The sequence below is a fragment of the Drosophila rhopaloa genome, unplaced genomic scaffold (assembly GCF_018152115.1).
Source record: "Drosophila rhopaloa isolate 14029-0021.01 unplaced genomic scaffold, ASM1815211v1 contig_47, whole genome shotgun sequence".
NCBI classification, from domain to species: domain Eukaryota; kingdom Metazoa; phylum Arthropoda; class Insecta; order Diptera; family Drosophilidae; genus Drosophila; species Drosophila rhopaloa.
The window spans coordinates 1,668,764-1,682,508 of record NW_025335142.1 but is presented as its reverse complement, the minus strand read 5'-3'; the positions used below and the strand labels follow the sequence as shown (position 1 = coordinate 1,682,508).

Sequence of the window (13,745 nt, the reverse complement as noted above, 5' to 3'; positions counted from 1 at the left end):
TCCGAAACCCAAAAAAGCATCGCAACCCCGTAGACACACAGTTGCTACTTTTAATCAGCATGAAAGTTCCCGTTCTGCCCGGCTGTTCAGCTATTTAAGAGCCCCGGAGATTCCCCCGAATTAAAAACTCAGCCGAAAATGAAAATTTCTATACTGCGTTAGTTCGCTTTTTTGTTGGAGGCGAAATAAATGAATGCATGAATTCCAAAGCAATTTTGATGTTGACATTGAGTAATGTTGGCTCCGTTCAGCCTGGCTGCCTTATTCCCCCGTTTCATTTGGTGGGTGGTTGTTTGGTTTGGCATTTTCATATCATTTTCGAATATTACATGCGGATTAGCATTTCCTCATCGGGATTGCAACAAAACGTGTGCCCATCTATTGGGGGCTTTTGTGGGGTGATTTGGGCTTTGGGATGGGGAGCAGTCCAAAAGGGGGTGGCTCACTGCAGTGGGGGGTTGTGGGTGGTTTGGCCCTTTGTCTGGGGGAGTGTGCTGTCGATTACCCTCGGAAGGTGTTTTTTAGTATTCTTAAAGGTTTTTGTTCAAAAGAAATTAAAGTTTTTAGGAAAAGACTGAAGAAGGGAAATTGACACAGGAAGGAGAGGAAAATCGATGGTTTTGGAAAAAGAACTTACACAATATCCAGACTAATTATAGGTAAAACTAAATTAATAATAATGTTTGGAATGTGAAGATTTATCTAATTCATTCCCTTTTTATTCAAAATAATAATTTATATGAAAATTTTAGGGCATAAGAAAATCGTTTGTTTAATATGAAGAGGGAAAATAACTCCACCAAGCCAAAGTTTATACAGCTTATCTAGATTTTTTTGCGCATACGTATAAAAACAATGAAGATAACTCATTTCCTAACACATTTTCGATCGCTTTTATGGCCACTATATGAAATGGTCGACCGAGATATCAAATTAAAACTGTAATTCTGATTGCCTTAATAATTTCCGTCATATCCGTCAATGTTGAAAAACCACGAAGTTATATTTTTTTAATTTGTTTTCCCGATTGTTCCAATGTGAGCTATATAGTCATCTGATCCCTCCCGTTCTGAAAATTTTATTTATAATTCTAAATGAATTTAATAATTCATATTACATACCAAAAATGGTAGATAGTTTTAAACTTTAATTAATTGCATTTATAGTACGCCAAATTTATAATATTATTTTTCATAATAATCCCTCATTTAATGGAAAGCTCTTAAAATGATAAATAAAAAGTTTTCAATTCCACTGAAAACCTCCAGCACCGCATTTCATTTATAGTTTCCAAAACTCAAATAGCTTTCCTCATTTTCCGTCTTAAGAAAACTTGGCATAATCTTAGCCTTATACCTTCAACAACTTTTGGCTTTTACAACTCGACTTTCGGACAAGTTTAAGGAATTTTCCAAATCAACAGCCTTTCAGAAACCGAATGGACGTGAAAGGGGAATTTAAGGGGGGAGGGTGGTCGGAAACCCAACGTCGAACTAACTTTTCAATTTTCTTTTCACGCTCGCATTTTACAAGCTGCCACATGATTAGGGTCAATGGTTGCAAGGCCCCTCCGTCCCACTCCCCCCGAAAAGTGTAACAAGCTGCCAAATTTCACACTCAGTTCCTGATTCTGAAATAACTCGAACGAACACCTAACGAAGTCAAAGTTTGGGGGCGGGCGAAGGGGAGTCGGTATCTCTCAATCTTGTCATCACTGCGATTGTAATCATAATCACATTCACTGAAAATTTTATTATTAACTGACAGTTTATTAAAAACTCATTGGGCTGCCTGGCCTGCTCTGATTTGTTTGCCGGGATTGCTGTTTGCTTTTGGTCCTGTCCCTTGTTTGTTATCGAGATCATGGACACATGTCCGGGGATGGCTGATTACCGACGCTAGATAAATATTAAGCAACTATATGGAGGGTTTCCCTTGGATTTGGAGAAGGATTCGGGTGACGACATCATCGGGGGCTTCCTCCTCCTCGCCATAATTGATGCCCTGCCAAAGGGCACTGAGATGCTCCCCCAACTGGTAATGAAATTTTGGCTTCGAGTGCTATCAGCATATATACTCGAATACGGGGGATTCCCCCAGTCAGCCAACTCCTCTCAAGTTGTTATTGTTGTTGTTTTGGCACGTGGCACATGCAACGTGGCCAGGAAACGCGCTGAAATTGAATTTTATTTTTATTTTAGTTGAGAGTTTTTGTTTTTTTTCGAGCCCCGGGGTCTTGGCGTAATTACTTCTGTCCTCTGTTCCAGCATGTGATTAGATTTTCCAGTAAAACTTTATTCAGCTTTGTTGTCGCTCGACGATAATTAAAAATGATTAGCTCATAAATATTTTCTCCTGTCGAGGGGGAGATTTATAAGAAGGTAAATAAACAGATATTTCAGATGCCCCGAAGTAAAATTCTTGGAAACTTTAGGGGTTGCAATTCGAAGGGGTAAAAGGTTTTTAATAAATTTGATAACCATTAAAAGAATAAAACATAATTATATTGCAGTTGTATTATATCAAATTTCTTATATATTAAATATGAATATTCAACTTTTGGTTCTCACAAATACATAACGTCAGCATTATTTTCAAAGTTTACCTCCCAGTAATTAATTTAAACAAATATATTTTGAGCCTTGAAATAATATGAATAAACTATAATTAATGCCTCTTACTAAACATCAATAACATTCTTATAATCATGAGCCTAAAGCAGCAATTTTACAATACATCGGTTGAATAGGAGTGTCATTTATTTTTCTTTTAATGAGATGGAAAGTTTTAATTTACTTTTAACAATAACTTCTGATAACGTGTTTTATTAAAAAAGAAAAAGAACTCGTTTATAATTCCAAGATGTCGGCAATATTTTTGCAGGTCATATCATCACACCGTCGTAAAATCACTGTAATATTAATTTAGTAGAAGAACAAGAAAGGAAAGCTAACTTCGTGCGGAGCCGAAGTTGAAATACCCTTGCAGAATATTCTGCAAATTATATTCTCCAAAATCATTCATAATGCATTCTTAATACTCATAAAAAATCCCAACTTCCTAACTTTAAAAACACCAAAGTTATGGCATTTCCAATCGTTCAGTTATATGGCAGTTATAGAATATAGTCGGCCGATCCTTATGAAATTTAATATGTCGGATTGATTAGGCAAAAATAAAACCCATAGAAAATCCCAACTTCCTAACTTAACAAACACCAAAGTTATGGCATTTCCGATCAATCAGTTATATGGCAGCTATAAGATATAGTCGGCCGATCCTTATGAAATTTGGTACGTCTGATTGATTGGCCAAATATAAAACCCATAGAAAATCCCAACTTCCTAACTTTACAAACACCAAAGTTATGGCATTTCCGATCAATCAGTTATATGGCAGCTATAAGATATAGTCGGCCGATCCTTATGAAATTTGGTACGTCGGATTGATTGGCCAAATATAAAACCCATAAAAATCCCAACTTCCTAACTTTACAAACACCAAAGTTATGGCATTTCCGATCAATCAGTTATATGGCAGCTATAAGATATAGTCGGCCGATCCTTATGAAATTTGGTACGTCGGATTGATTGGCCAAATATAAAACCCATAGAAAGTCCCAACTTCCTAACCTAACAAACAGCAGAGTTATGGCATTTCCGATCAATCAGTTATATGGCAGCTATAGGATATAGTCGGCCGATCCCGGCCGTTCCGACTTATATACTGCGTGCAAAGGAAAGAAGGGTGTGTGCAAAGTTTCAATTCGATATCTTTAAAACTGAGAGACTAGTTCGCGTAGAAACAGACAGACGGACAGACAGACGGACAGACGGACAGACGGACAGACGGACAGACGGACAGACGGACAGACGGACAGACGGACAGACGGACATGGCTATATCAACTCAGGAGGTGATCCTGATCAAGAATATATATACTTTATAGGGTCGGAGATGTCTCCTTCACTGCGTTGCACACTTTTGACCAAAATTATAATACCCTCTGCAAGGGTATAAAAATGGAACTAAGTGAAAAACTCACAAAGGCAGGTAGCTTTTTCCATTTCACATCGAGATACGTTGTTCCATCTTCCTCGTCGCTCTCGACGACAATGTCGATTAAAGGAATCTATAGTCTCATCAAATCGTCCTATTCTAGGAGTAAATCGTTGACAATCACTGTACACATTCTCACAGTATTCTCGATCCGATTGAGCTTCAATATAAGACAAGTGCAGGACACAAAGGACTGCAAAGGAAGATGTGTCATATTGCGATAATAAAAATATATAACTCTTACCCAAAAACAGCAAAATTTTACACATTTTTAATAAATATAAAATATTTAATCTGATTCATGAATATCTGTGAGGTGGTATTTATATAGGGGAAATATATCAAGATTCATTGCCAGTTCACATAACAAAAGGCACATATTTTTTATTTATTTGCATTCAGGTGGCTCTTTGATTATCACTTTAAGACTCTCCTTGCTCTGATTTAAAGTGAATAATTTCATTGTTTCATAGAGTATTTCCCAGGTGTTTTCTTTCTGATCGGCAGTGTATAAAACCAGATGCATGATCCTCCCTCCATCAGTTGATATACGTCAGATTTATTCAAAATGCGGTGTCTCTGCGTTTTTTTGTTGATCCTCATCCTTTATTTCTTTTCAATAAAGGCGCAACGTCTGAATTGCAATAGGATTCGTGAGAATTGTCAACCATGTATGAGACGTTTGGTGGATCCCATCAACGATCTGGAATTTATAAATAGAGATTGTAGGGAAAAAGTCGGTGAACGTTGGATTTGGCGTGATGTAAGGCGTTGTGACATGCAAATTGTTGCCTGCGAAAGTAAGACCTCAATGAAGTGGAAATTAAAACATCAATATACAATATATATTTGCAGATCACGACAGCAAACTGGATTGTGATACTGTGGCCAGGTTGGCAGGAATGAGAAGACGGCGTTGAAGTGATTAGGTTTTAATTCAAAAGACTTGAAAAGAAAGAAATATGCTAAGCCATATTTACAAATATTAACAAAAAATGTATTAAACAACATATATTTGAAGAAAGTTTAAGTAACGTAATATACAACAAAAATAACAATTTAGTAAAAAACTAATTTAATTTCCAAACGAAAATAAAATTTTCACTGATAATATATTATTGTTTTTATACCCTTGCAGAGGGTATTATAATTTTGGTCAAAAGTGTGCAACGCAGTGAAGGAGACATCTCCGACCCTATAAAGTATATATATTCTTGATCAGGATCACCTCCTGAGTTGATATAGCCATGTCCGTCTGTCCGTCTGTCCGTCTGTCCGTCTGTCTGTCCGTCTGTCTGTCCGTCTGTCTGTTTCTACGCAAACTAGTCTCTCAGTTTTGAAGCTATCGAGTTGAAACTTTGCACACACCCTTCTTTCCTTTGCACGCAGTATATATGTCGGAACGGCCGGGATCGGCCAACTATATCCTATAGCTGCCATATAACTGATTGATAGGAAATGCCATAACTTTGGTGTTTGTGAAGTTAGGAAGTTGGGATTTTCTATGGGCTTTATATTTGGCCTATCAATCCGACCTACCAAATTTCATAAGGATCGGCCGACTATATCCTATAGCCGCCATATAACTGATTGATCGGAAATGCCATAACTTTGGTGTTTGTTAAGTTAGGAAGTTGGGATTTTCTATGGGTTTTATTTTTAGCCAATCAATCCAACCTATCAAATTTCATAAGGATCGGCCGACTATATCCTATAGCTGCCATATAACTGAACGATTGGAAGTGCCATAACTTTTGTGTTTTTAAAGTTAGGAAGTTGGGATTTTTTATGAGTATTAAGAATGCATCATAAGAATAATTTTGGAGAATATAATTTACAGAATATTCTGCAAGGGTATATCAACTTCGGCTCCGCCCGAAGTTAGCTTTCCTTTCTTGTTTATAGTAAATTATACACATTTAATAAATTTAAGTGACTGATTTTAAGGGAGACCTGAAACTCTTGCGACTAAATACGTATAAAACAAAATCATGCATGCTGCGAGGAATTCGACTGAGTGCGAAAATCGCTTGTGGGGTTAAGTTTATATAGAAACATAAATTAATTTATATTGTAAAACTAACATCAAATAAAAACTTCAAATTATAAACAACATTAATTAGGAACATTTCTGGTCTATTCCTACTTTATTTGATAAATATAGCTCTAAAAATTATAAATTCTAGACTAGTTTAGATAGACAGACAATCGAAATAAATCAACTCTCCTGGTAAAGCTATTCAATAATATATATATACGTTAAAAAGGGAAATGGATTGTCTAGGTAGAGCCGAGCTTTCCGACACGCCCAGCGTACTTAAAGCAATGCCCACCAGCAATTTGATAACCCGAATCCAGCTAAAATATTAAAAGTGATTTTGTCCAAATAAATGCATATTTGCGGAGGGATTTGAGTTGGTTACTACAGCTTGTCTGTTCGACCAACAAAGCGATATGTTCTTGTCTTGGACTCGGTCTTGGCCTTCAATCTTGCTCGGCCCTCAGCTTGGAGCCCTTCCAGGAATCAGAAGTCGCCCGACTGCATCTTCCACGTACGGGGCATTATCGTAAAGACGGCCAGACCAGCATCGCGATGAGTTGAGCCAGGCACGCACAGCCACATCGTCATGCTTGTCTTACACTTGATGCATCCTCATCTCGTCTGGCAGTTCTTCAAAACTTCTCACTGTCTATCCTATCCTATCCCCTTCCCCACTCACTAAGTCGTGGCCTTTTCCAAAACATAATTTTTCAAACGAAATTGTTTTGATTTTCTTGATGCCATAAAAAATGGGAATTTATTACTCGGCGGTCTGAGATTGCAGTCACTGTTTTGGCTCAGACGTCAGATGGGAGTTCATCTGGAGATTTCTGAACTTGGGAGAAATTTTCCTCTACATGGGCAAACAGAGTGGCGCTTATTAAAAAGTTGCTTATTTACTTATCGTAAAATTGGCTGCGATCCGAGTACGAGTTTATAATTAAAATCTATCTATAGCAGTGCTATAAAAGTTCTAGAGTGAGCTACAGATCAATACAAAAAACTTATCCAAGAGACTTGAGCATGAAGCTAACACGGATCTGTTTTCTGGGTAAGTTATAAGTAAAACAAGAAAGGAAAGCTAACTTCGAGCGAAGCCGAAGTTGATATACCCTTGCAGAATACTCTGTAAATTATATTCTCCAAAATTATTCAAATGATGCATTTTTAATACTCATAAAAAATCACAACTTTCTTACTTTAAAACAAGAAAGGAAAGCTAACTTCGGGCGGTGCCGAAGTTGATATACTCTTGCAGAATATTCTGTAAATTATATTCTCCAAAATTATTCATATGATGCATTCTTCATACTCATAAAAAGTCCCAACTTCCTAACTTTAAGAACACCAAAGTTATGACATTTCCAATCGTTCAGTTATATGGCAGCTATAAGATATAGTCGGCCGATCCTTTTGAAATTTGGTAGGTCGGATTAATTGGCCAAAAATAAAACCCATAGAAAATCCCAACTTTCTAAATTTACAAACACCAATGTTATGGCATTTCCGATCAATCAGTTATATGGCGGCTATAGGATATAGTCGGCCGATCCTTATGAAATTTGGTAGGTCGGATTGATTGGCCAAATATAAAACCCAAAGAAAATTCCAACTTCCTAACTTTACAAACACCAAAGTTATGGCATTTCCGATCAATCAGTTATATGGCAGCTATAAGATATAGTCGGCCGATCCTTATGAAATTTAGTAGGTCGGATTCATTGGCAAAATATAAAACCCATAGAAAATTCCAACTTCCTAACTTTACAAACACCAAAGTTATGGCATTTCCGATCAATCAGTTATATGGCAGCTATAGGATATAGTCGGCCGATCCCGGCCGTTCCGACTTATATACTGCGTGCAAAGGAAAGAAGGCTGTGTGCAAAGTTTCAACTCGATATCTTTAAAACTGAGAGACTAGTTTGCGTAGAAACAGACAGACGGACAGACAGACGGACAGACAGACGGACAGACAGACGGACAGACGGACAGACGGACATGGCTATATCAACTCAGGAGGTGATCCTGATCAAGAATATATATACTTTATAGGGTTGGAGATGCCTCCTTCACTGCGTTGCACACTTTTGACCAAAATTATAATACCCTCTGCAAGGGTATAAAAATGTGGTTTACATTTTATTACACAAATCTTTTCACAGTTAGCATTGTTGTCCTGCAATATGCGAAGCACAGTGAAGGGTGCAATGAAGGTGGTCAGAAGGAACATAAACAACCTCATCGAGGTGGCCCATGACCCATGAGAACTACTAAAAGACGTGAGACACCAATGCCTAGGTCTTACACCATCAGACATACAGAGCCTCACAGAAGCAAGAAGACCGAAATCTACAAGGGAAATTCCTAGTGGCCGCATTCATCCAAAGACTCTACCCCACTGTACTGACAAAACTTCTAAGATTCTACCCCACTGTACTAAGAAAACAACTAAGTGGACCAATCCACCTTGTACTAAGAAGACTACTGAAAGGACCAATCCACCTTGCTCAAAGAAAACTTCTGAAAGGACCAATCTACCTTGCACAAATATGACTCCTAAAAAGTAGTGTTCACCGGAGACAACTCATTCTCCGAAGACAACACATTCAACTACCTCTAGGAAACTCTGTGAATGTAGTACCCGTCCACCAGGTTGGAATCCTGGCGGTCCTATTCAGACAACAGCTTCAACGACCTCTCAAAAACGTTGTGGTTGCAATTCAGAACACCCACCTTCGACAACAACCAAGAAACCTTGCGGCTGTGGTCCTATAATACCTATACCCAAAATTCCGGGTCCTTTTGGACCTCGGCCTGTCATTCCCAACAGAGGAGGAAACAGTTGTGGCTCCCCCGAATGTATTCTATTACGATAACGAGGACGGAAGCTAACTTCGGCAAGCCGAAGTTTTAATACCCTTGCAGACTTTGACGAAATTGCTAAAAGTGAAAAAGTAGCGAAAGGAATAAGGTATACATAAGTAAACTAGATTTGCATCGTTTCAAGTCAATTGCTTTTATACTGCAAAAATGTCATATACAAAGGGATACTTTCGCAGCCTTTAACAATTTTTCCTATCTCCTTTAAGATATAGACTTCCGAGCGGCAAGCGCTTTTACCCTAATCAAGATATGTGAAATAAATAAGAATTGGAAAATTTTATGTTAGTAGCTTACACACTGCGCGAAATATTCTGATAATCATCAAATTTGGACCGATTTCACCCTATTGTTCCTATGGGAGCTATAGGATATAGACGTCCGATCGGCACGCGCTTTCACCTTGATCAATGTATGCATAAAAAAATAGGATTTGGAAAGATTCATGTCAATAGCTTGTATACTGCGTAAAATATCCTAAAAATCATTAAATTTTAACCGATTTTACCCTTTTGTTCCTATGGGAGCTATAGGATATAGACGTCCGATCGTCACGCGCTTTTACTCTGATCAAGGTACGCATAAAAAATAAGATTTGGAAAGATTTATGTCAATAGCTTTACACTGCGCGAAATATCTTCCATTCTTGCAAGTTATATCCGATTGTTCCTATGGGAGCTATAGGATATAGACATCCGATCGGGGCGGTTTTCAAACTTGATCTGCGTACACTTGTTTTAGGACGACTGTGAAAGTTTCAGATCGCTAGCTTTTAAACTGAGCTCGCAAACGGTATTGAAACAGACGGACAGACGGACAGACGGACATGGCTATATCGACTCCCCTATTGATCCTGATCAAGAATATATATACTTTATAGGGTCGGAAACGTCTCCTTCACTGCGTTACAAACTTCTGACCAAAATTATAATACCCTCTGCAAGGGTATAAAAAACCAATGTCACGAAAACCGACTGAACGATTTTTAAACCAAAGTTACTATTCAATTGTTGTTCAATTGACTAATAAAATAAATTGTTGTGCATTTAAGTGATTGGTGAACGTATGTACTGACCATAGTTTCTAATAAACTTGAATTTAAATTTAATTCTTTTGCATATAATGGGTCTTAAGTTTCCTGTGCTTCAGAAGAATTTTCTGTTAAGTTGATTTAATGAAACTGAGCAAGGCATGGCCTCTCAATATGCTTTTAATTTAAACTGTGTGAACGCGTATGTGTCCATATGAAGTGCTTTTTAAATACTTGTAGCGGTTTAAGCTTTTACCCTTGCCAGCCATCGGACCAACTGCCCGACCCAAAACTCCCACCCGACACCCACTTCAGTTCACGTCATGAACATGATTATGTACTTTATGAATGTGCAGAGGGGCGAATGCAGTATCTAAAACTTAACGATTTTAAGATACTCTTATAAAGTGAGTAAAAAAATTTGATTTAAATATGTCTTTTTACTTTTAACCATATTCATATTTAATTTCAAATAAACTATAAATTATTAAAATATGTCAATTGTCAATCTCACTCAAAAGACAGATAGATTGCTATTAATTCGATTAACTTATTAAAATATGTACATTAATTAAATAATTATATTTTAAGTATATAATAAATTTAATTTGTTTTTAAATTAGCTTAATATAACAGTAAAAATGTCAAAATCAAATCAAAGTACATTCTATGAACATTATCTAAACGATATATAGTTTTAAATAGTCCCTATTTTTCCTTAAATTTTAGAACACCCATTACCACGCATTCAATAGTTTCGATATCTACTGATTACAATTTAATTCATAACTAAAAGTTATTGATTAAGTAGACATTAAAAAACGCTTTAATTTATAAGATTATAACTTGAAAATCCTATTTCTTATGTTTATAGGATGATAAGGAGACCCCTTTAAATGTCAGGGCATAGGTGGTCATGATTTTTCCACTCTGCCTGTGCCAACTGCTTATATAATATTTGAAAATTGAAAATCTTTTAACGCTGCACTTGAAAAATGCTTAGACCAGGCCATGATGATGAACTTTATAAAACTCTTGACCACATTTGCCGCACCCGTCGCCTCCCGTCCCATTTCGACCGTCTTTCCCTTCCACTTTGAACATGTCTGACCAGCTGACGTCCAAAAAAGTGGTCAGAGGAGGGCCAAAATGGACCGGAGATTGGGGGATTCGGGGCTGGGGTATACTGAATGCATTGCACTTGACTTTAGCGCCACTTGTAAGTGTAAATTTTATTTGAGCCAGCGGAGTAGGTACACATGTAGACACTCACATTCAACTTCAACCATGCCCTTTGTCAAGAGCTCCAAAGTGCCTGGCCAGCGATATTGGCGTTCGCACTCGGACTTGGTCTTGGACTTGGACTTGGAAACATTTTGGACTCAGTTTCGTTGGCCCGGAGTTTGGCATCGTGTCGCTGACAGCTAAGTGGTGATAATCGCTTTTGAATTGAATCTGAGCAAGTAAATTTACACGCAGACCAAGTTGAAATTCAAAAATGCAACAGAGGAAAGATCCGAGAGTTTGGACACTGGCCGTCGGACAAAAGACGTCACTTGTTTGGCTTTGTTCTGTCTTTTTTTGGGTGGGCGTTTTGGTTTTTGTGTTTTGGCTGCGGCTTTATTCCAAAAGACCAGTTAAGGGGGTTCCGAGGATGGGGGCCACTGCGGTTTGTTTGGCTGGTTGCTGTGGCTTCTAATTTGTGAACTGGATTTGCGGCTTCAAGGAACGGATGGACGACGGCTCAGCTGGACTTGTAAGTCATTAAATCAGGGTTTAAGGCCCTTAGCCCGACCTCTTGAATAGTTAAAAAGCTTAAATTACAATTTGCTTAAACTAGCCGAAAATTATTCAAAAAAAAAAAACATTCTTAAATGAAAATGTCATAAAGCCCATAAAATTTACAATTTTCTTAATAAGTTAGACATTCTGTCGAAACTCAAAGGACCCAATGTCTGAAGTTTAGTATATAAAATTGTATTCCACACAACAGTATTCTTTCTAATAAATACATTTTGTTATTTCAATGCTCTCTAATTGTTTTTATTATTATTCAGTTTTAAGATAAAGTGAATTTCAATCAGTTAATACGATCCATGCCAGCGAGTTCAGCAATGTCATTACAATTCATGCGTCGATCCAATCCTAAAGGCAAGAAAAATGTTCATACAAAATTAAAGACCCTTAAGGATTATTTCAAACTTACCCTGGCAGTTGAGCCTGGTGAGCTCGCAACGTCCTACATTCCTCCAGCGCCAATTCCTTCGGGTCTTTTCCCTGCATTCCCTATTGAGGACGGGCAACTCACGATCGTTTTGATTATTCAGCCTTTCCACGCATAATTCACACCTCCGAGTCAATTCATCGCAGTTCCTACGTTGTCCAGCGACCAAAGTCAGACACAGGACTATAAGCCAGATATTAAGTTGGTAATTGAAGCAACAAATTTGCGAAAGTGTTAAGTCCAAACTTACCAGATAACACGGCCAAAATAGTTTTGATATGCATTGTTTAAGCTTGGTGGCTCTTGATTGGAACTTATCAGATACCTGACTACCGAAGACTTGGCACCAACCCGACTTTATATAAACACCAATCAATGTACTAAGGCTAGTAAAACAGATGTTTCGCAACAAAAGATGTTTAAAGTTCTTGAATTAAATCTTCTTAAATAAAAGATCTTGAATACAATTTCGTAATATAGCAACAAAAGCTTTACAAAATGGCCAGCAAACCTTTTTAATAATTCTTTATAAATTAGGTCATCTTTTGAGCGCATTTAAGGGCTTACTTCCTGATTATAATAAAGGCATATTCATATAATAGGCACAGGTTTTCCTGAAGGCTGCCAAGCACTTTATAAAAGCCCAAGTGCGAACTCCATTTCAGCAGTGAATTTAACTGACTTCCCAATAGCAATACCAAGATGTCGAACGTAACACTTATTTTTGGTAAGGACCTAGTTGGAGCTGTGAAATTTTAGTAGTATATTAAAAAACCCATTGCAATTCCAATATAGCTATAGCTTGCCTTTGTGTGGCTGTTCAGGCTCAAACTGGTAGGCCGCGGGATCGGGAGATTTGTGCGAATGAAAACAGTAGGTGCGAACGTAATCAACGTCGGTTGGGAAGGGACAATGATGTCTCCAACGTCTTCAACAATCACTGCCGTCAGTCTAATAGAGGCTGGCGTAACATCTCTCACTGCGAGTTGACTTTGGCCACTTGTCGCTGTGAGTATCCCAGCCACGTATTTTTGAAAAAAGACTTATATTTAATTAACATCCATTTACAGTGACACTCGAAAATTGTAGCATCATAAACTGCGCGAATGTGAGAAGGAGCCTTGCGGGTGGTACCACCGGTCGCCCGACTCCTTCTTCGCGAACCACGACTCCCAGGATTCCATCTCCTCAAACTACTCGTAGGGGCCCAGTAACCAGGACTCCATCTCCTCGAACTACTCGTAGGGGCCCAGCAACCAGGACTCCATCTCCTCAAACCACTCGTAGGGGCCCAGTAACCAGGACGCCAGCTCCTCGAACTACTCGTAGGGGCCCAGCAACCAGAACTCCTTCCCCTCGTCGTACTACAACCCGTCGCCCACTAGAAGACTAAAACTCTTGAGATCGAACTGAACTGCACCAAAAGAAAAGTTAACTAACGTCTATATTATTACAAACAAATAAACATTTCAATGCTCTCTAAAAGATTATGTTTTGGTTTGTCTATTC

General features: G+C 38.0%; 5 protein-coding genes across 5 annotated transcripts; 3 read left to right on the top strand and 2 right to left on the bottom strand.

Annotated features, from left to right (window-relative positions):
- Positions 1-2,849: 2,849 nt before the first annotated feature.
- Positions 2,850-4,521, bottom strand: LOC108038410. Its single transcript, XM_017115192.2, has 3 exons — positions 4,488-4,521; positions 4,045-4,251; positions 2,850-2,911 (listed from the first exon to the last, which is right to left on the bottom strand). The coding sequence occupies exons 1-3, from the start codon at positions 4,519-4,521 to the stop codon at positions 2,850-2,852; spliced, it is 303 nt and encodes a 100-aa protein (XP_016970681.2).
- A 105-nt stretch (positions 4,522-4,626) lies between these two features.
- LOC108038411 lies at positions 4,627-4,978 on the top strand. The gene is made up of 2 exons (XM_017115193.2): positions 4,627-4,858; positions 4,914-4,978. The coding sequence occupies exons 1-2, from the start codon at positions 4,627-4,629 to the stop codon at positions 4,976-4,978; spliced, it is 297 nt and encodes a 98-aa protein (XP_016970682.2).
- A 2,144-nt stretch (positions 4,979-7,122) lies between these two features.
- Positions 7,123-8,978, top strand: LOC108043767. The gene is given in 4 exon segments (XM_044461642.1): positions 7,123-7,150; positions 8,265-8,430; positions 8,432-8,665; positions 8,723-8,978. Coding segments are annotated over 4 exon segments (684 nt in total).
- A 3,114-nt stretch (positions 8,979-12,092) lies between these two features.
- LOC108052110 lies at positions 12,093-12,520 on the bottom strand. The gene is made up of 3 exons (XM_017134439.1): positions 12,487-12,520; positions 12,219-12,419; positions 12,093-12,157 (listed from the first exon to the last, which is right to left on the bottom strand). Exons 1-3 carry the CDS (start codon positions 12,518-12,520, stop codon positions 12,093-12,095), a joined length of 300 nt encoding a protein of 99 aa, XP_016989928.1.
- Positions 12,521-12,929: 409 nt separating this feature from the next.
- LOC123038080 lies at positions 12,930-13,565 on the top strand. The gene is made up of 4 exons (XM_044461641.1): positions 12,930-12,963; positions 13,032-13,244; positions 13,307-13,446; positions 13,524-13,565. The coding sequence occupies exons 1-4, from the start codon at positions 12,939-12,941 to the stop codon at positions 13,563-13,565; spliced, it is 420 nt and encodes a 139-aa protein (XP_044317576.1). The 5' UTR covers positions 12,930-12,938.
- Positions 13,566-13,745: the final 180 nt, after the last annotated feature.